At 39.6% G+C, this 27,080-nt stretch overlaps 1 protein-coding gene across 2 annotated transcripts in view; it reads right to left on the bottom strand.

The window, feature by feature from the left end:
* Positions 1–27,080, bottom strand: part of PDE4D (phosphodiesterase 4D) — a 553,794-nt gene that overhangs the window by 356,767 nt on the left and 169,947 nt on the right. The window contains exon 1 of one of the 2 annotated variants that reach the window (XM_032095591.1): positions 12,757–13,142. The exons of the other annotated variant lie outside the window; for it this stretch is intronic. Coding sequence (XP_031951482.1) covers positions 12,757–13,127 — 371 coding nt within the window. The 5' untranslated portion in view covers positions 13,128–13,142. Of the gene's footprint in view, positions 1–12,756; positions 13,143–27,080 lie in introns of those variants that run through there. 2 annotated transcript variants of the gene reach the window in all.

Raw genomic sequence — 27,080 nt, 5'->3', positions numbered from 1 at the left:
TGAACATCAGTTCCTAGAGCACATATGTACATCCAGCCGCCTTTCATATCATTTTCCTGTCATTAGATAGGACATTACTAAAGTTTTATTTGATGTTATCTCAAGTGTTTAAGAGAGAAGAGAGAAAGAGCACCCACAAGTGCATCCACAAAAAAAGCACCTCAAATTTGTGATATTTTTTATTTCATATTATAACAGTGAGTAAAAGTGTTCAACAGAATGTTTATCCTCCTTCCATATACTTTCTCACTAGTAGTACGTCTTTTCCACTTCTAAAAAAAGAGGTTCTCACCTCTTGAGAACCTAACTTTGCTTTGAAATACTTGGTGTTATTCCATTTCCTAAGTGGAGACTAGAAAAAAAAATTTAAAAATAGAGGAATTTTATGAGTTTAACCTAAATTATGAGTTTAGACGTAATATTGAAAACAAATATAAAAATCAAATTTCCAGAACAGGAAAGGTTATTTGAATGGCAGCTGCTCTGACTCTCATTACTTTTTATGATCATCTGCTGTAAACAAGCACGAATGGGACCACATGCCAAAATATAGGTCTGAAAAACAGTAGTGATAACTGAGTGATGATCATCCAAAGGTTTCTCAATTCCAGAATCTGATGTGAGATTTTCATCCCTCTGTTATAACATGTCCTAGAAGAGTGGAAAATATACCTTTGCCTCACGAGCTCTCTATTTAAAATAAACTTATTAACTGAACCCCTCTAACTTTAAATTTCAACAGTTGGACTTAATTCTCTGTGGCTGAATGTGTTTCCATTGTCTTTGCACGTGTGTTCAAATATACATCCAAATAATTTTTAGATGTTTTGAGGTTTTGATTACTGCCCCTCATATATGACCAAGTACTCATTTTACTACTCCTTCTTGGGAATGATGCTCCGAGACTTCGGTCCAGGAGGAATAACTGAACTAAACTAAGCTCTTACTACATATACTTTGAATTTTCCAGTGACTTACAAGTCCTCAAAGATGGTAGGCTTTTGCACTTTTTTCCCCTCTAGACTTCTCCTGCTGTGTGAGATGAGCTCACGAGAAGTTTTTCTACAGTGTACAATCCAGAAGAATGTACCTATTTTCCAGGGAGGCTAAATTTTTAAACATTTTTTGAAAGAGGTTTTAATGGCAATGGCAAGAAGAAAGAAAATAATTGGGGGTTTCAAGATCCAGTTTGCAATCTCCAATTTCCATGGTATTGTGTCATGTAATAACTGAAACCTTAGAATAGTGGAAGTAACAGAAAGTCAAGCTCAGCAGTCAGAAACATAGGTTCAAGTATTGGACCAGGGACTTTTGAATGAGGTTTGTTTGCATTGTTATAATTTCTGGAATTAAAAGGGTGCATGGATGGCCCAGAGAAAACCATTCCCACCATGCTTACTTTTCCTGCCTGGAGCAGTATATGGCCTTAGATCAGCTTGGCCAAGGCAGGAGGGGCAAGAGAGGAAATATTCGTAACATCTCTGAGAGATACTGAAGTCCTCAATAAACTATTTGATTGGAAATCACAGTCATATTTTCCTGTCTTTATTCATCCTGAGTATTCTTGCAGCTGAACTCTCTCTCTGAAATCAGAGAGAAAAGATGTTACAGGTCCCAGACAAGGAGAGAGTGAGGGGAGAATCTATGCAAACTAATCTACCAAAGGAATCACTCATTCCTAGAATTGTGTATGTAATAAGTGGCACTTGAAAACAATACTAAGAGCACTAGACTTTCCAGTAGACCTGTGAAATTGCTATTACACATTTGTGAGACTGCACCCAGAGAACTAAGCTACCTCCCTGATCAGAGAATGGATACAGAGAAGATGGAACAAGTAAATGGAAGTGCACAGTGATATGATGTGAAGCAAAGGAACTAAGTCAGAACACAGCAAATTCTAATTAGATACTGGAAAAGTGTTTTACCATGAAGTGGTCAAATCCTGCAACAGTTTGTCCAGAGAGACTGCAGAACCTCTGTTCTTGGGAGTGTTCAAGACTGAACTGAACACCACACTGGGCAATCTGTTCTCAACAGAACTTCTTTGAGCAATGGTTGGATCAAGTATCTTACAGAGGTCCTTTCCAACATAAATCATTCCATGATTCCATGATTCTATAGTGCTGTAGGTCCATATTTTCTCTTTGGCCCTTTCCTATTTATTTGCATGTACTAAGTTAACTGAGCAGGTGGATTTCTCTTATTTATCGTCAGTGTGCTGTGGTGGCCGGTGAACACACATTACAAGGGACAGAGAGTTTTCAGTAAGACAAGGCCCTAGTACCACAGGAGCCACTTCATGTTCGGGTGACCAGAAAAGCTTCTCCCAGGATGCGTTGTTCTGTTATGTGAATTTATCCCAATTCGGATTCCCCGGTTGGCTGTCAGCCTTTACCCTCTCGTCACTCCCCTAGAGCTTCCCCATTGGTTCCCGTTCCCTAGTCCTGCCTTTTCCCCGCCCCCAGATAAAACTGTGAGCTTTGGGCTCATGTTCGTATTTGCCTTTGACAGTATAGCAGCAATAAATTCTCCTGCTGGAACGCACGTAAATACCCTTCTTGACTCTTTGCTACCAACTGTAATACTGAACCCACCCGTGCTTCTGTGGGGGCACACGGGACCCCACAGAGCCAGGCGCCCAATATGGGGCCTCAGACCATCCCCGACAGTGTCTCCAGTAGTTTCTGGATTTAAGTCGCATTTGAGCAACCATAGCCCCAAAGAAACCTCGGAGCTCTATCAGGGGCTTGGCGGGGGAGAACAACAACCTTCTAGGGAAAGAGAAGACTGGTCTAAAGTCAGTGGACCAACCTCGAGACTTTTACTTTACCCTCTAAGGTAATATGGGTCACTTTTGTATCCTTTTTTGTTAACTGCCTTTTATCTCAAGGGTTGGGAAGAGAGGGAGATGGGGGCAGAGTTCTCCCATCTCCTGCAGGAAGCCTTTCTCCCAGTTCTAAGAGTCCTTGTTCGTGAGAATTTTCGTTATAACAGGGAAGGTTTAAAACGTTTTGTTCAGTGGTTATTTAAGCAGTGGTTAGTTGACTATTTAAAATGCTTTGTGCAATGGTTGTTTATGTCGGGAAAAGGTTATTTGCTTTACAAGCTAGCAAAAGCTGTTGATAGTCTTGTGAAACGGTTGGGAATAGTTAACCGCAGTTTAAAAGACCCTTTACCACTTTCCTCTGCCTGCATCCTCCCTGATCCCTCTGCCCTGCTTCAAGGGAAACCGGGAGATGGATTCTGCCAGAGTGCACAGGTCTGCTACCGTCTGCCTGCTCTCTCCTGAGCTCCTTTGTTCCCTACCCAGGGTGGTGCTGGCCAGGCCACCCCAGGTTCTACCCCAAACCCCTTCCCTGTGGCCATTTCCCCAGCTTTTTCCACTTCAAATTTGATCCAAGATGGTGGCAGCATGGCCGGTCCCGCAAACCCAGCTGCTACCTTTATTTTTAATTCTGCCGCCTCCACCCCTCAAAATGGTGAACGCCACATGGAAGCCCCGGCGGGAGTAGCGGGCTTTTCCCCCGCACGCGGTCCCCCTCCCCCACCTGCTCCCACTTCTGTTACCGTGCGCAGTCCCTCTTCCGTCCCTGGCCCCTCCCACATTTCGATACCTGTTGTGTCGGGCCCTTTCCCCTACACCGAGAATCCCTTCCCAGCCACAGATCCTGCATCTCCCTCCTGTGTCCCTGCCCCCTCCATCGGTGGCCCTGCTTGTGAAAACCAATCCACCTTAGGTTCCCACGCGGCCGAAACCGAGAGTGGGGGTGATAGCAGCTGGCGAGACTCCTGGACGCTCGAGGACAGCGGCACCTCCACGTGTGCTGCCCTGCCTTCCTTCCCTCTGCTGCACAGAGGGAACCGTAGTTGGTTTGGGGGTGTGCACGCTAGATTCCAAAGCATTGCGAGAGCTGCTGCAAAAACACAGCACCCGTACCTGCTTCGTGAGGGGAGGTCGCAAAGCGTTCGCGCTCGCCTGCTCCGAGCCATGTGCCGGACCAACCGCTCCTGCCAGCCTGCCCCTAAATGTTGGCTCTGCGCCCCAGCCAACTGGGGCTTCAGGCCCCAGTAGCCCCAGCAGAAACTGCGAGCGAAGAGAAAAAGGCTCCCCCGCAAAGCCCGCAGGGCTGCCCCGGCGTCACGACCCGGCGGGTTCCTACTGCAGCTTGAGAAGCCCCTAGCCAAAAAAGCGGCATTTGGGGACTCTCTGGAAGGCTTGAGACAGCCTGACGATACTAGAAACAGAGGTGATCTAGTGCCCTCCAAACAAAGATTGAAAAAGCAGTGGCAGCTGTGGCAAGTGCTAGAAATGCCTGACCCCACCGCTCTCAGTCTCCCCAGCGGCGCCGCAGCAGAGAGGCAGCGGTCGCCAGTCCCCCCAAAAAGCTCTAAGGCAGCGAGCGGCATGCAGCATGCTCAGCCCAGACAAAAGGCTGCCGACTGTCCTCTTCGGTCTCTTGACTGATGCTGGACCATCCTTCCCCTGCAGTAGCTTGGACGGGCCGCAAGCCCAGCCGCTCTTCTTCCCCGTCGCTGCTGCCACAAAGCTTGGGCCCTCCCGCCGCTGGCTCATGCCTGGCTGCCTCCCTCCACCGAGGCGGGGCCACACCCAAGCTGGCCACACTGCTAGCCCAGGACCAAGCACTGCAGCCGCTTGCCATGGCCGCCCACGTGGCGCGGGAGTTGAAGGGACAGTTTGTTGTCGTTTTCAGCCTAGTGGACTTGGCTTCCCCCGCTATGGTAGCGCCTGGGGCAGGCTCTGAGGGAGACGTTCGGCCCCAGCTGCCCCTGCTCCCCCTGCTCCCCCTGGCCACTCTTTTACTATCGCACCGCTGCAAAGCTGCATCCTTCCTCCCCTGCCGCTGCTTGGCGAATGCCCTGAGGCTGCCAAGTCGCTGCTGCCGCGGTTCTGCTCCCCCAGCTGCGATACCCCACCTGCATGCTGCCCTTCACCTTAGCCCCTGACCTGCCTGCAAATTCCACCCCCGTGCTGCATGAGAAGCAGAACAAGACGGGGGGTAGCAGGAGCCAGGCTGTAGGACTCAGGCTGTTCCCAGAGAGCTGCAAAAACATCGTAAGGGAAGCAGATGACCTGACCAGCTTGCAGGTGTAGCTAGAGCAAGCAGAAAAGCAGCCAAAGAAACAGAATAGTGAATTCTCAGATTCTGATGCTGAGTGTAAAGATCAAAAGGCTAGAGTGAAGAAGCCAAAGACCACAGATGACACTTGGAAACTGCCAAAGAAAAACAAGCCCTGCACCAGCCCAGCAAACACCGTTCCTGTGGACACAGTGCCAACCAAGATGAACAGGAAGTAGTCAAAAGACCAGACAGCTGCTGCTTGGAAACGGACATGACACAAAACAGCACCAATGGCCACCATAGTAACAGACTCACCGTCCCATCACCAGAACTGCAAACAAGACTTCCAATGGATAAGTCAAGACACCCTTGGTGTCTCCCCAGATCTTACCCCTTCTGTTGCTTTCCTAACAGTTAATATTCCCTACTACCACCCCTCTGCCTTGGCTTTCCCACAACCACACTCCCTAATAACTCCTATTGAGATGTTTTCTGTTAACTTGCACCCCTCTCTTTATTCCCTAACCACGTATTCCCATACCTTTGTTTAGTTATAGCATTCCCCTTTCCCCAGACCTTTAAGTAAAAGAGGGGGGAAGGGAAAGGCCCCCCCTATTTGAAATTGCAAATATTAACTTCGTTTGAAACCCCGACAGAAGCAACTATCAGAGCCTGTGCCCACATTCACCACAAGCCAACACCTATCACCATGCCACCCTCTGGATGCTCCTGGTACCACCAGCAGTGAGTGCTTGGACTGTGCTGCAGCCCAAAGACAAATGAGCTGCTTCAACCTCACCTCTGCCCGTGAGAGCATCCATTCCAGCATACAGAGAGAAAAATCCTCTAAAGGATTTAAGGACTTGTTGAGACATTAGGTTGTGGGTCCTTCTGATCATTTTGTTGTTTTGTGTATGTTTGGTTGTTTGGGATATTTGGGTTTTGGGATCCCTGGGAGAGGCCCTTTTGTTTAATACAGAGATGAGGAATTGTGGTGGCCGGTGAACACACATTACAAGGGACAGAGAGTTTTCAGTAAGACAAGGCCCTAGTACCACAGGAGCCACTTCATGTTCGGGTGACCAGAAAAGCTTCTCCCAGGATGCATTGTTCTGTTATGTGAATCTATCCCAGTTCGGATTCCCCGGTTGGCTGTCAGCCTTTACCCTCTCGTCACTCCCCCAGAGCTTCCCCATTGGTTCCCGTTCCCTAGTCCTGCCTTTTCCCCGCCCCCAGATAAAACCGTGAGCTTTGGGATCATGTTCGTATTTGCCTCTGCAACCTTTGACAGTGTAGCAGCAATAAATGCTCCTGCCGGAACGCACGCAAATACCCTTCTTGACTCTTTGCTACCAACTGTAATACTGAACCCACCCGTGCTTCTGTGGGTGTACGCGGGACCCCACAGAGCCAGGCAGGGACAGTATTAGTGTGCAGTTATTTTTCTTTACTGGGCTAAAAGATACTTTGCAACTTTGGCACAAATACTGTCATGTAACGCTGTAATACAGACCTATTTAAAACAACTGCAAGTAGCCAGGCACTCATGCATGATGGCATCCACATGACTAAGCTAAAGGGTTAGTCTGACATCTTCACAGCAGGACACACTAAGTCATTGGGAAGACACAGGAGACAGGGCAGATACCTCTGAAAAGAATTTGGGGAATGAACAACAGTGGACATGTCCTACCTACTGCTAGCTGACAGCTATTGCTCCCCTCCTGTAACCCTTGCTATCTATAACTTAAGGCCTTAAAGCATCAAGGAAGAGATGCAGCTTACAGGATCAAAATAAGTATTAACAGAATTTAAAATGTTACCTATACATTTTCATTCCTATTAGCAAATGTTATTGTCACCTTTAAATATGCAATTTAAACATGCATTATTAAATCTAATTTGTAATTTCTAATTACTAAATCTGGTTTCTTGAGATTACCAGAAGAGCTTTGGATTTGATCCTGAAATGGTGGCAGATCCACTCTATTACCAAAAAGGAACTCTTATTCTAAAAACTAACCTGTACTCTTGTTCATGAAAATAAACTCAAAACTCATCTTTTCTAGATCTGCCAAATACTTCATACTGACTATGGCAAAGGAACACTGACATTCTTCTCACTGGCAAGGACCAAACTACTTGCAAATCATCCTATCAACTGACACACAGTGGTGTTTGTCCAACACCCTTTATCATTAAACTCTCACCTTCCAGTAGCAAAAAATTCATTCTTGGAACTTGTCCATTGAGGCAAACTATTTAGCAGTCAAATGGTATTGGCTTGCTTTCCTATATGCTCCCAGCTTCCTCTCACATTCATAGCTTCAACATCAATCTCACAGGTTTTCCAGCTAGCTCCAAAGTTTTCTCTAAAGGAAGACTACAATGTAGTTAAAATTATTTAACTCTATCTAAGATGACTTTTAAAGAAACCTACTAAGTTTCTCTTAGTGTGTTACACAGAATTTCCATCTCAATTACTCTTCAACTGTGCACCTTGTGTCTCCACATGTTCACATCATCAGCTGAGCACCAAGCTGACACCATGAGCTTGTGTATTCAATGGACATCTTCACTAATACTCAAACAATATTGCTATATTAAAGCCTATTTAAAAACATGAGTACATTAAAGAGTTACATTAATAATTTTAAGGTAGAACTTCATATGGCTACATCTTTAAGAAAAAGTGTTTAAATCCTGATTATTCTCTCTCTGATTATGAAGAGATTGTCCTGTTAAATTACCAGGTGTATACTCATTAAATTAAGAAGTCTGAGCCATTTCTTCTCAGCAACATTCATATTAAAATGTATTTGAATATGTGAATTTTAAAAGCTCGTATTTTTACAAGTTCCGGCAGCATGCAAATTAATGCTACTCATATAGTTCAGGTCACACAACTCTTAACAATCAGAAAATGCAAGCCTTTCACAACATGAAAATAATACCCTTAATAGTCACTTATTTAAAACATTTACAACATAAGTTCCTTATTTAATTTATCTCAATTATAAAGAACAGTAATCCAACAATGTTTACTAAGTTGTAAAGTTTATTTGTGTCTTTGAGGAAAGACTAGCATATGCAAATTATCTTAACATCTTGGGTGCCAGTACTGTGTAGCAGTAAACAAAGCAATAATACACTGCCAGACAAGTAAACAACAAAATTCTAAATTAGAAACTGATACTAAATTCTGAGAATGTTATTTATGGGCCCGTAAGTTGGAAAACACTCTTCTTCCTTTTCCTTGGTTTGTGTGGAAGTAGCTAGGACATAACACATTAAGAGGAGCTTTCCAAACCACACAGGAGGAAGGAATGGGGCTTAGGATGGAAAGAGGTGTGCATTTTATTGGAGAACCAAACAGATTTGCAAAGACTCCATTATTTTTCCAAGGGCTCTATATGTAGCTACAAAACCCAAGAGTTTATCTGTCTAAATTATTACAGTGGGATACAATATCCCAGACTTCAGAAAGTCAAGAAAGTAATGCATAAACCTCCTTTCTTCTCCTAATAGAGAATAAAGCCTCTGGGCAACTGAAATATTACACTGCATTCGATTTTGAGTATTATTTTGGTTTATTAACTATTATTGAGTGGTATAAGGACAAGATTGACACTTCAAGAAAAATAATTGTACTTTAGAGCAATCATTACATTAATGGATGCTACTTGGTTAGACCCAGTACCATTCATGAAATGAAAAGAGAGCAAGTAGATTTTTTTGACAGCAACTGATTTTAATGGTAGCTTATCAAAGTATTTTTTTAAACAGACAGCAAGGGGGAACAAACACAAGGATTACTGGATTGTAAAACCTAGTGTTGCCTCACCACTGTGCAGATGTTTATGTTTAAACACAGATGAAAAGCTGTTTTTGTGAAAAAGCCTAGACCAAAACAACACTTGAGATAAAATTTACAGAAGACCTATTGTAAAACAGTAATTGTCTAGGAAACCTGACAAAAAGAAAGCAAGGGTCTAAAAAACTAAGATATATTTTAAGGATACAACATCCTGGGAAATTCCACGACTAGTGGAATTAGGACTGACTAATGTTCTGGTGTTTGTTCTCTAATTTTTCCAGCCTGAAATTTTAGTAGTGAGAAATAGAACATAGAAAGATGATATGGCAAGATGATTTAATTGACATATGACTAATGGCCTTTAAAAATGCTAAGGTGGGGGTTTTTTTAAACAACTAACCCGTGTATATAGACCATGCAATAATGCTAGTTATGTGCAAAGAGGTACCTGAAATTTTTGAAGATAACCAGAACAACTCCATTTGTTACATGGAATGTTTGGTATTACTGACTGGAAAATTATTTGAGTTCCACTACTACTATTTATTATTACACAGCACCTTTTATTCTATGATCTAAAAAATCACTTTAGCATGAACCTGTAATTACCCTGTTTCCATTTTTCTTTTACCTACAAGAAAATATTGTCAGAGAGGGATTAAATAACGTGCACAAGACCACAAAGTAAACAACTGGCAAAAACCCTCCAATCACAGATAATCTCAGCTACCTTCTTGACTATCCTGGTTTTTGTATAGCTCTTGTGTATATGAATTCAAAGCACTTACCTTCTCATTTACAAATGCAGGAATAATCTTGACTTTTAAGAAAAATATATTAGTCAATGATCCTGATATATCCTTCTGTGTAATTAAATACTACTGTATTCCTTGTAGGAACTACAGTGCTGTTCTAAAAAAGTTGTGTACAAAGTTAGTGATGATCACGAAGAGACAGAGAAAGCATTGGAATGATTATAAGCAGTATGTAATATCACAGACTACAAGCACATAGTGCTTTTCAACTAATTCAGTTTAGAATCTTTCCTAGTTAATTTTGCTTTTTAAATGTTAATTCTCTTCAGTTTGAATAATAAAGATGTACTTGTCAGTTCTAACTCAAATTTTAACATATGTAATTCTTTCTTCTCATTTATTTTGAAAAATGTAACTGTTGCATATTTTTAAGTTCTCTACCAAACCTAAAAGAGAAAATACTTTGAAGTTGTACGCTTGGCTTATTAAGTGTCCTTTATGGTTTTCATTGAGGTTTTCAGAATTGTGACACACTTACAGTGAAACAAAATAAATTCTGGAAAAACAATTACATAGATTTGATTCTTTCACATTTGAGACATCAGTGTTTACTAGCCCTATTTCCTGATGTATTTTTCATACTTTATACACAATTTTCCCCAGTTCTATACAGTTTTATACACAATATTCAGAGTAATTTGAGGTCTTCCGAAATACAAGCTTGTCACCTTACACCATAATAAATCCATAGGAATCCATTCAGAAATGTTCTTTTGAAAACAGTTTAAATAAGGGAAAAATATAAGAAAGTCTAAATATGAAAAGGGAACTGTAATACTTCTAAAAAGATAGGAGTCTTTCACAAAAATATTGGAGTTTTTTACAAGTTGGTGCATCTACAAGAAAACCAAGAAATTATTTTTCTTTGCTTTTTATGCAAAAAAGGGAAAAAAAAGTAGCAATTGACTGAAATCTTGAAATGAAAGTCCTGGAAGACCATCCTTTTTCTGATATTTCTTGAATATATTTGTAAATTTGCTACAGCTCACTTTGTGTTTCCATACTATAGTTGTTTGTTTCATTCAAGATGTTTTACTGTGAGACTTTATTCTAAGAAAGTCATGGGTTGGTGTATTATATTGAGCTTCTTTACTCTGCTTTGCTTTACTACTGCTAAAAGGCAAGCCCATCTGAAGTATTTTTACTAATCCCATGAAATTAAAACAAAATCCACTGACCTCAGTTAATTTTAAAGCAGCATGCCTTGTCAAAACATTTTTGTGCTAGTAAATAGAAGGAAGGTTTAAAAAACAAAAATACTTTTCATATTGAATTTTTAATTCCTATTTAAATAGGAATCATATGAATTGTAATTTAAAATGGTCCTGAAATCCTAATTAAAAAAATATTATGTGTACCTTCCCTTTCCACCTTGACTTGGCATCCCCTCAATAACTAATCACTTAAGGAATAATGCTGAATATACTCAAACCAACCATTATGATTTATAAAAATGAAACTTCTTAGCCATTAGAAAACAGAAATTCAGCACAGTCTTAAAGATCAAAAATCCTAGGCTCCTAGATGGTTTTTAATATAAAAGAAACAGGAATGTATTGAAAAAAGCTTTAAATTGAACATTTGTTAATTTTTGAAGCTTATTATTTTTTCTTTCAGATCATACATGGTGAAAAATTTAACATAATTAACTTCAGACAAGCATGAGTTCACAGAAGTGATACAAAGATGTAGCAACAGAACGGCTGTGTGAAACCAAAGATATTAAAAGACATATTTTAAAGACTACTGATTTGAAAATACAGTTCTAATTTACAATTGCTGAATCTCTTTTTATTTCTTAATTATATATGAAGTGGGAATGAAGTTAATGTTAGGTAGAAATAGAGCTAACACTGCCAGACAATATTCAAGTATGTCTTTTTCAGATTTATGGACAAGGCTCCATAATAAAGAATGCAGTGTGCACCACAAAAACACACAAAGCAATCTTCGTTCAGAAAGGATTCTATTATTTATTCATCAAGCATATCACTCTATGAAAATCTGATTATCCAGGAAATCAAAAATCTACAGAGTAACTCAGTATTTAGTATCGTCCCTCTGCCCACCATTCTCTCCATAAATCCTTTATTCACAATGTCTGCTTAAAATTCAAGTGCAAGCGTGTGTCTTTCTACTAAAAGGAAGTGGTTCCAGCTACTAAAAATGAAGTCCGAATAATAAATTGATTCTTCAAGTACAACCTCTTTATGATTTTGACAGAGAATTTGATTTTAAAACAGATGCCTGTTACAGCCATCAAGGGTAAAACAGGCATTGGTGAGCTACACATTGAAAAATAAATCCACAGCTCATTTAACGGGGAACAATAGACTAGTAGATGACGGACTCCTCCCTCTGGCTAAGAAACCATTAGCCTATTTTCTCAACTAAGCCCATTCAAACTAACAAGACCCTAACCCTGGATTCGCCAGACTGTCTCCCACCCCCCAGAGCTCTCATTATTTTAACTTTGTGAGCACATCACACGAATTGCGTCCTTCCCGCTCGGCAGCAGCGCTGAAGGTTCCCGGGGAGCGCGGACAGCTCCGGCGAGGAGGGGCAGCCGGGGAGGCAGCGGAGCGGAGCCGAGCCGGCCGCAGGGGGAAGCGCGGCCCCGCTGCCCGCCCCGCTCGCGGCTCCGTGCTGGCAGAGACGCCGTCCCGCTCCCACCCACGTGTTTCGCGGCCGCTTTTCCACTCACAGACAGGCGTGTATGGGACGACGCGGCGCCGCCCGTGCCCCAGTCACGCCCGCTCCAGGCGAGCCCTGCCCGCGGTTCCTTGCAGCGTCCCAGCCCGGGGTCCCCCCCCGGCACGGCAGCGCAGCCTGACCCCACCTCCCCTTCGGAGCCTCCGCAACCGAGGGCACCCCTTCCTTCTCCTCGCCGCCGGGGGAAGGGAGGCCGGTGGGACGGGGGTCCCGCGGTACCCACCCCTCAGTGGCCGCCGCTGAATCCCCTCCCAGCGGCCGTGAGTGGCGCCCCTCCGCCGAACCCCCCACACGCGCGGCCGGAGCGCTGGGCCAAGCCCTCACCTACCGTCTGAGTCCCTGAAAGGAGGAGGGCCAGGACATCCGCGATTTTTTCAAGCCGGGCCGGTGGCCGGTCTCCACGGCGTAGGAGGCGCGGTCCATGGCTTGGCAGTAGAGGTACCGCTCCGTGTCGGAGTAGCCGCGGTGCCTGACGCGAGCCCCGGCCAGGCAGCGGCCCCGCGAGACGGGAGACGGCGACGGCTGCCCGGGGTGCTGCTGGTGCTGGAGGAACTGGTGCTGCCGCAGCTGTGGTGGGTAGTGCTGATCTTGCCGCCACAGATGCTTGGGGGCTTTGAGACCCCTGCTACCGTCGCTGCCGCCGTCGCTGCCGCTGCCGCCGGGCATCGCGGACAAGCCGCTGCTGCTCTCTGCCTCCATGCTGCCGGGGGTCGGGCCGCGCCGGGCGGGCGGGCAGGGGCGGCGGCTGCCGCCTTCCTGCGGGCAGCGGCGAGGAAACTGTGCTGAAAAGTTGGACAGCTCCTGCCGCGCCACCCCTCGCCCGAGTGTGGGAGCGGCTGGGGAAGCCGCGCTGCCGGGTCTTGACTGCTCCGCGGGAGGGGAGGCGGGGAGAGGGGGAGGAGGAGGAGAAGGAGAGGAGGGGCTGGCTTCCCGCTCGGAAATATTTAAAGCCAGGCCGGAGCCCGTGCTGGGGAGAGCAGACCCGGCAGCGGGGTTTCGTCAGGCGGCAGACCGCGCTCGGGTGTGCGGGAGGTGCGAGAGGGTGCGACGAGGATGCCGGCAGGGAGAGGGAATGGGAATGGGACCGGGAGCGAGTGCGGAGGGGCTCAGTGCCGCTGATGCTGTAGCCCTCCTCTCCTGAGGCGCGCCTCTCCCTTCCCTCCCTCCGCCGTGGCTGCTGGCCGGACAGGACTCCCTCCGGAGGGACTCTCTCTGCCGGGAGACGGCAGGTAGCAAAGTTGTTCACGCCCCTGTTCACCAACAACTTTGAGGTGGGTTAAAAATGGGTTCTCACTCCTTAAACTCCCCCTCCCGCCACCCGTTATTCCCTATATCGTGCTTCCAGTCCACAGCAGGTTCAGAAATCGTGTTTCCCAACTTGAAACATTCCCCTGGTCTTGTCTTCACCGATGAGTAAGCTCCCTTCCCGCAAGGAGTAAGACTGGCTGCAAATCAAGGCGAGGAAGGTTTAATTATAGCGATGCTGAGTCTACTGCTACAGAGAAGCTTTTATGTGACATACCGCTAGCTTCAGGACTTCGTAGCTGCCGCGGGAAAAAATTACCTAAAGTTAAAATTTACAGAACAGGAACTTCATACTAAAGAGATCTTTTAAATTAGTTTTACATTTCAAATTCTTTTGTGCTCATGTACCACTAATAATTCACACTGGAAGGGAATTGCATTTATTAAATTTCTTTTCTTTTTCTTTTTTTTTTAAGCATTGATATTTTTCCTGTGTAGTAATATTCTAAAATCTAGCAGTTCTTGTTCAGGGCGAAATTATAATCTCCACGCTCCTGATAAAATATGAAAAGGACACATGCAAGTGTTCATTTGAAAACTATTAATATGTATTTGTTTGGTCCTTCTATTCTGTTTGCGAGAGTATTAGTACTAAGCAAGAAAGCTGGAAAAATATCTCTCCTAGAGTACCTTTACAAAAACATACATTTTCTTCTAATCAGTGTTCATCTACTCATTACACTGTTCTGATTAGCTTCATGCACTACTTCTACTTCTTCAGTCATTAAATTGGTCTTGCCAATCCTTTTCCCTTTCCATCACATATCTGCAATCATTTCAAACCTCACAAATTTCTCTCTGAGCTTAATTTCTTATTAATGCAAAAGTACACTTATGCCAACTCTTTAATGTGTTGATGTATTTTTTTTCTATTCCCCATCTTAAAAGTCAGCCTTCCTTTCTAAACATACAGTGCTCCTAAAATTAAGAGTCACCCTCCAACCACATACATACAAGATTTTGTTGAGCAAAACTCACAGTCTGTTTTTGTTTGAGCCAACAGTACATTCCTAGATAATCCTCATAATCATGCACCATCCCTTCAGGTCTTTTTTCCTGCCCTAAAAACTGTTAGTTTCAGCAAAAATGCCCCAGAAAATAAGAAGTTGAAATAAATATTTTAAGTACCGGAAAAGAAACAAAGTAGTACTTCCAGTGAAGGAAACTTGAGCTTGAGCTCACATTTATCAAGTTCTGATTATACGGTTATTTATCCAGACATCTAAGACTATTTCCAAGCCAGACACCTTAGATGCTACAATTTTCCTAGCTGTGTCAGGCTGTGGCAGTTTTGACAGCATGTACAGGACACAAAAATGGGAGGATGAAAAGAGAAAGACTCAAGTCAGACAACAGGAGAGAAGTATACCCAAAATGTAACAATGGGGATAATTGCAACATGAAATACAGGCATATAGGATGCAATTCTATGAAAAACTCAGAGAAGAGAAATAACTTCTTATCCTTGTTAATGTCCAGTGGCGTATTGCAAGGGGACTGTATTTCACAATTCCTAGTTCCCTCTACCTTAAAATTAGGCAAAACTTCTGTGACCAATTGCGCTATAATTTCACAGAATCACAGAACTGCCTTTTGGAAGGGCCTTCATAAAATTGTCCAATCTAACCTCAAGCTCACAACAGGGTTATCTTCAATACTAGATTATATCAGCCACAGCTTTCTCTGAATCTCAAAATCCTTCAACAGAAATTCACCAGCCTCTGTGGATGACCTGCTACGGTGCTTTACCACATCCTTAATGACAACAATTTTCCTGATGTTCAATCTGAAACTCCCAATCAGGGGCCCTTGCCCCTTGTTAAACAGCATGCCACCACTGACAAAAGCTTAAATTTGTTGTCCTTTGCAACTAATCCTCCCATAGCTGCAGGCTGCCTTCAGATTGCCTTTTACCCCCTCCGTAACAGACTCAGCAAGCTCTGTCCCCTTAAGCACTCATCACTGATCATGTGCTCGAGGCCCTTGGCCATCCTGGTAGCCTCTTCTGAGTTCCCAGCATTCCCATTCATCCACTACCTGCAGTCACTTTGGTACATAGTTTGCTTTATTTATGATGAAAAGTGCACTGTTCAGCTGTTACCCACCCTACAGTCCACTAAAGCTCCCGGATCCTTTCCAGCAGAGCCATAATCTAGTCAGTCACTTGCCAGCCTGTGCTTCAGGTTATCCTGTTTGGGTGCTAAACTCTGCAGTTCAACATGGACTCTCGTATCAGCCCCTTCTGGCGATGTACTCTTCACCACCTGCCAGCCAGATTCTGAAAGACCATTCTCTACATTTCAGTCCTACTTAACAGTCTGTTCATCCAGTTGAGACTTCCTCAGTTTCAAAATGAAAATGTTTTGGGGGATAATTTCAAAATCCTTCGTAAACTGAAGGTGTGTTACACCCACTGCTTTCTGTCCCAAACAGTCTTTTCATAATGGAACACAATCAGATCAACCACACATTATTTGCCCTTGGTAAATCTAAGTGTTGAGTAGTCCAAACTATCTTCCTGCTTTTACAGGTCTTGAAATAGATTTAGAAGTGTGCTTGGAGCTTCCCAGCAACTCATGTGAGATCAGTAAGTCTACAGTACTTTGATTAGTCTTCTTGCCCTTCTTAAGGATGGGTGTAACAGTAACCTTTTCCCAGCTGAAAGGGGCTTCCCTTAACCACCATCACTTTCCACAGATAAAAAACAGCCTCATGGATACCCTTTGGTTTGATATTGCCATTGCATTTTGGCAATGAACTTATATTTGAACTCATAAGGCACTTTTGGTATTCCCCATTCAATCTCATATTTTCAGAGTTTGCCTAATGTTTTAGACACCAAGTTCAATTTGACAGGTAATCAAAGCATATTAGCATTTAAAATAAAAAAATATTATCTCTGAGAAACACAGAAGATACAGAAGTACAACCTCCTGCACAATAAAATGCCAATACTTGCACAAGTAGAAATTAAAATACTGCATTAGAATTAAATCTAGAATTAAATAAATTAGATCATGAAATCTACAAGAATTCTTTTCTGACTGTTTTTGGTTTGGTTTGGTTTTTGTTGTTGTTTGATTGGGAGTTTTTTTCTTTTTCTTTTTCTATTTGTGGTAGATCATGTGTGTGTGGTTTTTTTCTTGTGCAGAAACCTTACTGCACCTTGATGCCAATGAGACTTCATAAAAGTAGTCTCCTTTTTTAATAACAGTGTTGGTGTATTCCATTTGAATACCTATTTTACAGTATTAAAAATAATGTGGTTTTGCATTTACAAAGTGTTTTTCAAAAACTTCATCAAGAAGACACATAGAATGCTACAATATTTCACACAAATAGAATCTGAACCATAGGGCACAAGACATGGTACAGTAAAAAGCCCATGTATAAAGTATATGTAAAAAAGTATAAAGATGTTCAGATACACTTAAATATCTGACTTTAATTTCAATCACCTACCAATCTTTGTATTTAAATTCTAAAAATTGCATGTATATGACCAGTTTTTTATTACACCAGTGTGCTAAGACTATGCAAGAACATTTATACAAAATATTTCTACTTCCCTGCAAAATACAATATAAGTGGAAGCTAGCAGCTTTTTCTAAAAATCAAGCACACAAATAAAGAATAGTATATAATATCTTTCTGTCAATATTTCCTATATGAAGTCAAGACAATTTTTTTCTTACTTGCCTAGCTTATTGCATGCAGAATCTTCAAAAGTACTAAGTCTGCTGAAGACTCAATAGCAATAGAACAGTCTATATTTGAGAGTTGTAACTGAAAATTATTTAGAAGAATACATTTCTTTCCATTTTCCTAGACCATGCCTGAGCCTCCTCGCAGGAGACTAGAAACTCTTTAGTAAGTTGAGGCTCAAATGTGAGAACTACTGATCCAGCCACACCCACCTTAAGAGCCTTGTATATCACAGCTTTCTGTGTACAGATACCAAAATGCACGGATTCATAAAATTAGATGTAACATTTTACCTGATAAGAGAATGCCATTTTAAGTTAGCTAAGACTCTTAACCTTTCAAATATTTTTTTAAGCATGCCATTGCTTTCAAGAAATACTTAGAATAATAGAAAGAACTGCTCTCAAAAATAACAATTCCATTTGCTTTTGTAGCTTTGTTTATAAAGGTTTTGATAATATTTTCAAGGCTCTCTTCAGCTGATGGTGCTAGTGTTCACAGTACTAGATAAACTGCTGTATCTCTTACTCCTTCAGGACAGCACTGCAATTCTTAACAGACACTTGTGACAGTACTGCACTGAAGATAAGTAGTTCTGACATACAGAAAAAAATGGGGAACCCCTTATTTTTTACCTTTATTTCCTGGAGTAATAATGACATGCAATCCTCACAAACTACTGTCTTTTATTTTTGGCCAGAATATAAGGGAAATATATTACGTAAGTGCAATAGAAAAAAACCTCAAAATTGAGATAAAAACATAACATTGAAGGAGATAATATATTAAGGACATAACAACTGCATGAGAAAGGAAAATATGCAGCTTTTTAATTAAGAAACTAACAATATCCACCCTCTTCATGTCAGAGAAGATGCTTTTTTAATAGTTTACCGACCTTTTAAACAGTGGTAAAGTGAGAGAAAATAACTGGTATCATCTCTACAACAAAAGTAATAATGGTAACACCTGAGCATAGATGACAATAAATTTTGTTCAGTAGAATTCACCACTGACTTCAGCATTGATATTAGTGCTGTTATAATTCAGTGCAATGGCACTTAAGAAACTGTACCATATTTTACGTCTAAAGATTCACTGAGGTCTTTTAAGTCCAATAAGATTGAATTTCAGATACAGTGAAGAGTCACTAGCTGTTCATATAAATTTTTGTATCTCATCTGACTCATAAGACAGAAACACATTCCTGCTGCTAGCAACGTAAAAGGAATTCAGCAGATCATCATTCTATAACTCAACTGAAAGCATGAATTATTAAAAAGGAAAAAATCAGTGCTTTAAACAGTAGAGGACCGAATAAATATAGAATATTTTTTTTAGTTGTGGAACTTCAAATCCTAGAAACAGAAAATATTACAGTAATATACCCATATAGGTATCAGAAAATCTAGCTGTAGTATGTTTTTTACATTACATGAACTTCTTTGCCATTGCAAACAAGGGGCAGTTAGAGTAAGAGCACTGTATCTGTTTCAATATGTATTCTGAAATCCTATTGCAGAAAGAAATTAAGAACCAATCGTCTTTTTTGTTGAATGCCTTTTGTAAATAATGGAACAACTCCATAATCTAATTCTACTGAAATTACTATTAACATGAAAAATAGGGGATTAACCTAGAACTGTATAAATATGCAGATTTGATGCTTATCACCTGTTAGGAAGGCTGTTTTTCCAGTTTGTAAAAGATACTCCTGCAGCTACCTCCATGGGGATTCATTTTTGATATAGTTTTAAATGAGGAATAGCACTTTCCAGTTTTGAAAAAAAACCCAACATTGCAATCTGATTAGCTATCTTATCTAGTGTCTTCTATACATAAGTGTAATTAAAGGGCTTAATTTTTTACCCTACAGATGTTATTTTTGAGTGCTTTTTAACTTTTTTTGTGTTCAGTCACGATTCAAAGATCTACTTATAATCAGTGATATAAATATCAAATTAATTTCCAGTATAAAGTAAAACAGAAATCATATCCATTTAAGTATTTGCTACACTGGCTTTCAAAATCTGAATGTAAACCCAAAGCTAACCATTTCATGTGAGCATACAATTTCTATTTCTTATGGAGTTTGTCCATGCCAGAAGGATGTTTCTTTATTGTAATTTCAATTGTAAAAGCATAGGTTTTCTGTATAGATTGTATTCTTGCTTTGTATATTAAAGCACTGAGTTCAGGCCTGTGCAATATATTCATCACAACCCAGTTGCAGAGAAATATCCTGACATAGGAAGCCAACCCTCTCCTTTTACCCAGGTAGTTTAAAATATGTCAAGTATATAAGAACCGAGTGTTTGACAGTGCAGCTTCATGGATAGACAAAGCTAAAGCCTGGGCTTTGACACCCCCAGGCTGGTGCAGAGCTCTACTGATGAAAAGCTGAGCTGAGATGAAAGACATTTTGCACCCACTAAGTTCACAATTTCATGTAACCTCCCACTTGGAGCAGCGAGTGAAGACTCACTCTATTTCAGAAGCACACTAAAAATCACAAGCTCGATTCTCCCTAGCACTATATAATTACTGAACATAAAAGGGGACAGATCTTAAAAACATTTACTTGACTGCCTTGATTTGCAGCTGGAGTAGGAAACAACAGCAACAGTTATTACTTTCCCAGTTGGATAGCACAAGAGCAAGAGAGGAGGGATTTAGCACAGTTAGTGCTCTTCCCATTGCCTCTTCTCCATTGTACCACAGCAGCAGATTAAACGAAGCATAAATGCTGAGACCACCTCTGTGGAGTTTCTTCTTTATGTAGCAATAGGGGATGGTACTATGTTGACTGAAACTTTTTTCTAAAGTAGTCCCCAGATAATACAAATACTCTTCAACATTGATTGATCAGGAAAAACATCACTGATTGAGTACCTTACCCATTTTCAAAAAGGTTTGAAGGGTAAAGATACTTCTCCAGTTTCTTTTACAGTCTATCAGTTGACTTACTGATCTGCTCACTTCAGTACCATGGGTGGCATCCAAAATATTTTTTTTAAGCGTACACTTGTACGGAACATAGTGACTTCAGGTTCCAGGGGTTTATAAGCATTTCATTTCTGTAAGACATTATTGCACAGCTTGAAATCCTCTTGATTTTACTCTGACTTCTGACAAACAAGAAAGCCTACCAGTTAAAAAGAAAATCCCTTAAACCTAGTTTCACTCAATTCTCAGTGAAAAAAAAGCATAAACTATACTGAAATAACAAACACTAGGACAAAAACTTACAAAAATCCCCAAAACTTGGAGCACTCCAGGCAAAATCCAAGGCAGGTGAGTTTTGTATGATTTGAAGTTTTAATCAATCTCTTTTTAAAGCTGCTAGAAAATTCAAATTCTAACTGGTAAGGATTGAGCTTTTGAATAAAGAGAGATAAGCTATCTATTCAGAACTAGGCAGTGTAGTTCTGTAGGTCCTTTATATTACCTAAGCCATATGTGAAGCTCATACTCATTTTCTTAATGTGTTTCATAATTTCTGATCAGAGTTTGGATTACTGAACCCTCCCTTATATCTGCTATTCAAGTTCTCTTAAAGATTAAAAAAAAAAAAGAGGCTACTACATATTTTATCAATTCAACTGAACCAATATTTCTCATAGGGTTAATGTTGAAACAACTCTTTTTTAATTATGTAGTTTTCTCTCTACACCTCTTTAATTTCTTTAAGATCTCACTCAGCTGTCACAGTTTTTTCCGACTTTATCAAGCAAGACGGAAAAAATAAAAATGTTTTTAAATTAGCTTTAAAGTAGTCCATTTGCAGGAATAGCAATACATGTATTTTGGATGACTGTTCTCAGGTAGTAAGAAGGCAAATTAATGGAAAGGTTCATGCCAATAGATTCCAGTTAATTACACTCAAGCCCTCCTAAAAAAATATTTTCTTATTTTATTTGTATTTCTAAATAAAGCAGTAGATCCTATAACCATAATTAGAATGAATAATAGTGTTTATTTTCTTCTTGGAAACAGCATTCAGAATAAAATTACATTAATCTGTATCATATATGTCTGTTATTGGAGTTATTTAACATGTACCTAATCTTAAATTTGTCAGATACAGACAAAAAATTTAAAATATAATGCATTGAAACTAATTAAAGAGTAAAAATCTGTAGCAGAGGAGAAACTTCATATTTTAATTTTATACTCAAGAATAAGGATTGGTCATTTTTTAAAAATAAATTAATCTTAAGCAAACAAATCATATAGATGTGATTTATCTTAATAAATTACATTTCTAATCAATACATTCTTTATTACTTGCTTTTGGTGAATCAAAAATGTTAACAGTTTGAATAATAAAATATAATTTTGCATGCCAATGGATTATTTGTTATTTAAATGAAGGATAGAGGAGAAAGTAGCATCCATTAATGTATGTGAGTGTAAATATTGGCAATTTAACTTCCCTTCTGTAATTTTCCAAAGTAAAGGTCTTTATTGAAGCATATTAACTTCAAGTCTACAGCATTATCTATCAAAATTGTCGTTTGTTACTTGTGCATCTTATACTTGCTAGAAATACCATGGTGATATTAATGGCTTTATTTTCTGAGCTTAGGTCATATTGGTTTGATAGTCCTCTGGCTAAAACCACTAGGAGGTTTTTCTGCTGTCTTCATTGCAACTTGGATTGTTCAGCTCATATTTAAGCTACAAGTGAACATTATTTAAATTGCAGTACTTGCCTGAAGCCTGTATAATATATCAGGTTTAGTTATGCTCTGAAAAGATGAAATTCATTGGCTGAAAATTCTGTCACATTTGTCAAATTAATCACTTGCATAAGAAGAGTACTGCCCTCCAGAGACAAATGTGAAAGATCTCATAGGCAACTGTTTGCACAGTAAAATGCCATGTTTTTTCAAATTACTTCTTTTACAGAAGTGGTGGAATGCTTTTATCTGATCTTATCACTTCAGCTAGCACCCACCCGTTCTCTTCACCTCCTTCTTTCCTCTCACCAGTATTGTCAAGTGGAGAGAAATAGAGATTGAATTATTAGAATGTACTTTTCAATTCTTTAAAAAAAAAAAAAAAAAAAAAAAACAGAAATTTGAGCTTCTGCTTGATATTTGCAGAATTTATAAACCATACAGGGATGCTAGCCAGCTTGTCACTATCCAAGGCAGCAATCACAAAGAGAGAAACTCTGAAACCATTCCCAGCTGTGTCTCTCCTGGATCAATGTTAACTGAAGCACTGTAGCCCTGCTTCTCCTCTAGCTCATCATCAGCTTTACACAGGCAATAGTAGACTTAGAAATTATTACCTATTTTAGAGCACTGTGAATACATGCTGCTTGTACTAACATGGTCCAGTGCAATCAGAATGTGTTAATTTTGTACTCAAAAAGGGATTAAGATGGGGTCACGGATGCTGGAAATTATCAGTGCCTAGCCACTATTGTGATTAACAGCTCAGAATTAATGGGGAACTCTTGTAAAATTTTATCTTTCCAGTTTTGTTACTGGTGGTTTGGAGGTTATAGGTCCCATTGTTTCTTAATAGAGAACTCTTTAATGAAAGAATGTTCATATATTCAGTATCATGAGGGTATTCGTGAGCAAAACAGCAGCTTTCCATGCACATAAAATGTTGGTAATGAATACTTTCCCAAAAATGTGTGTAATCTATATCCTTGTAGGAAGCAAAAAATACTGCAATTCCTACCTACAGAATAAATTAAGTACAGGTTTATTTTCTTGCAATGTGCAATAATAAAGAATTATTCCATTAACATCTGTCCTTGGGTTTTAGATATAAGCAAACACCTCATACATCAAGGAATTAGGATTTTGAGTGCTGCTGATCATTCAGGTGACTAAATCATCAGTTTTGATCTTATTCATGATGAATAGCTAACATTCATTTAATGCCGAAGTAAAAAACACCACCAGTAGCTTAACACTTATGATTTCTCTGACTGAGAGATAGTGCTCAGTAAGAACTTTTAATCCACTTACTGTTTTTATTACTGAAATAATTGCTGACAGTAAATGCTGTCATAAAATAGGTAGTGTTGGGCAATTTCAGTTGAAATGATTGAGAGAAAGAAATTAAACTATAACTTCTAAGTGAATTTTATATTCTTAGTTCATTCTCTTACACCACTCTACTGGTAGTAAAAATATTTCCAGTGTTTTCCAAAGCATTTTGCACTCTTCAATGTGTTGTGGCATACCCTCTTAATTCTTAGTTAAGCACATTGTAATATTGATATGTTTGTGTTATGTAGCTATGTAGCTATTAAGCACCATACAGGTCTTGATCTTTCATATGGAAAATGCTATAGAAGGAGAAATTATATTAATTTAAACAATTTCAACAATATCATTTATTAATTCTCATCACAGTTCCCTGGTACTTCCTGTTACTTCATTCATTCTCCATGCACATTTTATTAGCCTTGACAAAATGTATGAAAATGATAGCATAGCTTTTCCAGGAGATTTCTTTGCTTGTCTTCACCTTGCTTCCTGGCAAATGCCTTACCACAATCAAGCTTGGCTTATAAGTTTGATTTTCTGTGCTTTGTAGAGTGAGAAGTTTTCTCCAAATATCTCCAAAAATTCTTATGGAGTGCAGGCTATTTATCTAATAACCTTTCTAAATTATCTATTCTATTTAAAGTAATTTTAGTTTTCAATAAAACAAAACAGATAACAATTACTGAATTCCCTGTGTTAAAGCTGCTAGTCCTACCACCTGGATTTAAATGAATGATCAATTAAAAAAAAAAGTATTGGATTTCTAAATAAGATTCAAAGCCAAAAGAGAGCATACATTTTTTTTTTCTCATTGTAATGCTAATAGCATCTCATGAATTGGTTCAAAAGAAAGTAACAATTACTACTGCTGTATTAGAGGACCATATTACTTCTGTTATCCTGCACTATCATCAGGGCTCATTGGAAAGCACTCTACAAAGGCTTTGCAAATTTTTTATTTAATTGACTATGCTGACACTGAGACTGAGGAGCGAAGATTTATTGTCAATTGAACTGCACCTACTCAAAGGTCTAAATTACAATTAAAAAGTTTGAGGCTTGGATGTCTCTTCTCTGACTACAATTACTTTTAGTTACACCACTGTCAGTGGAAAATATTTAAGCTGAAAAGCAGAAACCTCAAATTCTTTTTGAAAATTGCAACAGTTATAATTGTATTTCAATTTTCTTTAATACATGTTCTCTGATGTTACTTTCCTGGTTATCTCTGCTCAATATTTAAAATCACTTGAAAAGTTTAGTGCTTATTTCCTCAATTTTTTCAACACAGTTCAAGGTCTGTTTCTCATTTTTACTTGGGCTTTAGTGGACTGCTCTCGCTAATATTTTTAACAGCTTTTTAACTGCTGGAGCTTTTTGTTTGGGGGTTTTATTTTCAAAATTCAAGATGTATCAAGGCTAGGCAAAACAACCCTGTATTGAAATGACTGTGCTCAAATACAGGGGAGCCTCTTACATGTAGCAACTCCTAGAAATTCCTCACCATTCTTGGAAATTGCAGATATCACATCTGTCAACAGGTATTATGTAAGGGTAAGAGCATATCAAAGGAATAATGGTTCTTCAATTCAGCCTGTAATTGAAATGCTACTTAAATTTGACGGGGATTCAGGATGCTCAGGTTCTATTCAGGTCAGTAATGGAGATCCCAAAAACAGCACTGACATGATTTGACTACGCACTTAGGCATTTGGCAAGAAGAAAAATCGTCAGCGGTCGGGTCATCAGAAGCACAGAAAAGTTTCTAATACAAATGCAGTATTCACTAATATTGAAAGAAATCTAACTCTCAAGTATATTCATATGTAGGAATGAATCTGTTTCTCAGGTTGGTAACTTCTGCTTTATTTTGTATAAATCTTCTCTAAAGTATATGTAACCTTTGCTTTATCCAGGAAACCAGTAACAATCATCTGAAATACAAGCATGTTAGTGAAGAGCTTAAAGATTTTTAAACTACAGATAACCCAACTTTTCTTGGTTTGTGTTGTTATCTTAATATTAGGGGTTTAAAGGCTTTTTTTATACCCCCTTCATTTTTGTCTGATTTCCTCCTCTACTACATTAAAAAGATCATAGTTCTATTGCATTTTTAAATAATTGTTATTCACTTTAAGCTAGCATGTAATTTTTACTTAACAGAGAATATCTTAAGATTCTTTTTTTCCTCTATTTTCAATTAAGGGTAAATTTACGGAACTATCTCCAGAGGAAACCCCAGATTACTGATATCTTTACATTAATCTCCCACACAGCTTTTAGCACCTCTGTGTAGGCTGCATCCTGTCACCACTTAATTTAAAAGGATTTTGCCACCATCCCTTCATGCAGAAGAAGCAGGCCTTGCAAGAATGTTCTAAATCAAGAAATTTTAGAAACAAACATAAACATGACAAAACCATAGTTATTGTCTGAATTTACACCAATTAATATGTGAATCAAAAAGCACAATTATGTATTCACATTTGATGCAGAACAGCAATTGCTACTGATTCATGCATACATAATAAATGAAGCATTTCAAAAGCAATATTTGGAGCTAAGAATTTTTTCATATGTTTTACTTCTGCAATTATAAAATATGATTAGACCTTTGACTGTGAAAAATAACTAGCATGACATCACGCTTTACTTCTGTTTATTGAACATCTTGCTGTAGTTTTCTCTCTAAATTTAACAAGTGATGCTACTCACATTTGAATTTATATTACCTATGAAAAAGCTGACTATTCATTTCCCACAATTGCACAAAGCATTCAATAATTTTTTTAACATAAAATACTGTAGAAGCCATGGTACTCTATACAGCATAAGTTACTGATATACACATTTTATAAGTTACTGTATGCAGTCTACTCAAGGTACTCCATCAATCATGCATGTGTCCAGTGGTGATAACTTCAAAACATACTGAACTCAGGTCTTCTGTCAAAGATAAGGAACAGTTACAAAAATGGCACAGAACATGAAAGAGAACTATCTTACATTGTGGCAGGGTAAGAAAAGCAGAATATGTGTGATTAATAGATGTTTTAACAGTTGATGGAGATTGTAATAAACATCTGTAAGCATGTAAATATCTGGAGGAGAAAGGAGACATGAGCTGAAACAGGTTAACAGAAGGAAACTAAGGAAGGAAATACTGCAGTATGATTGCAGTCAGAGAAAGACACAACTCCCTCAAACTTTTCAAAGTAGTCATAAAAATCCAATTGCTTGTATATAAAACTAGATAAAAGCAGCTGAAAATCCATACTGCTGATTTGTTTCAATTGAAATGTCTCAACTTCTGCTGTTCAATGAATTTCTGGTCTTACATAGCTATCAAAAATTATCTTTATTTTCTGTTAGGGATATGCAGACATCTGACGTGTTTGATCTGATAAGGCCATAGAGTGTCACAATGAAACCTTTTATTGTAAGGTCTGTGAGGTTCTGTATCCATCTAATCACACTTTTCTCATCATCAAGCTGTTGTATTTAATCAACCTGTCACCTACATCAGAAAAAATAAAAGAGTTACCTTTGAATTAGAGAAAATTATAGTTGAAAAGGCATGTGGAAAGAGAGAACAGAATAAAACTATCACCTAGCCATTACCTGA

The sequence above is a fragment of the Corvus moneduloides genome, chromosome Z, assembly GCF_009650955.1.
Source record: "Corvus moneduloides isolate bCorMon1 chromosome Z, bCorMon1.pri, whole genome shotgun sequence".
Lineage (NCBI taxonomy): Eukaryota > Metazoa > Chordata > Aves > Passeriformes > Corvidae > Corvus > Corvus moneduloides.
Note: the sequence above shows the minus strand (reverse complement) of the source record. Positions and strands in the feature narration are given on the sequence as shown.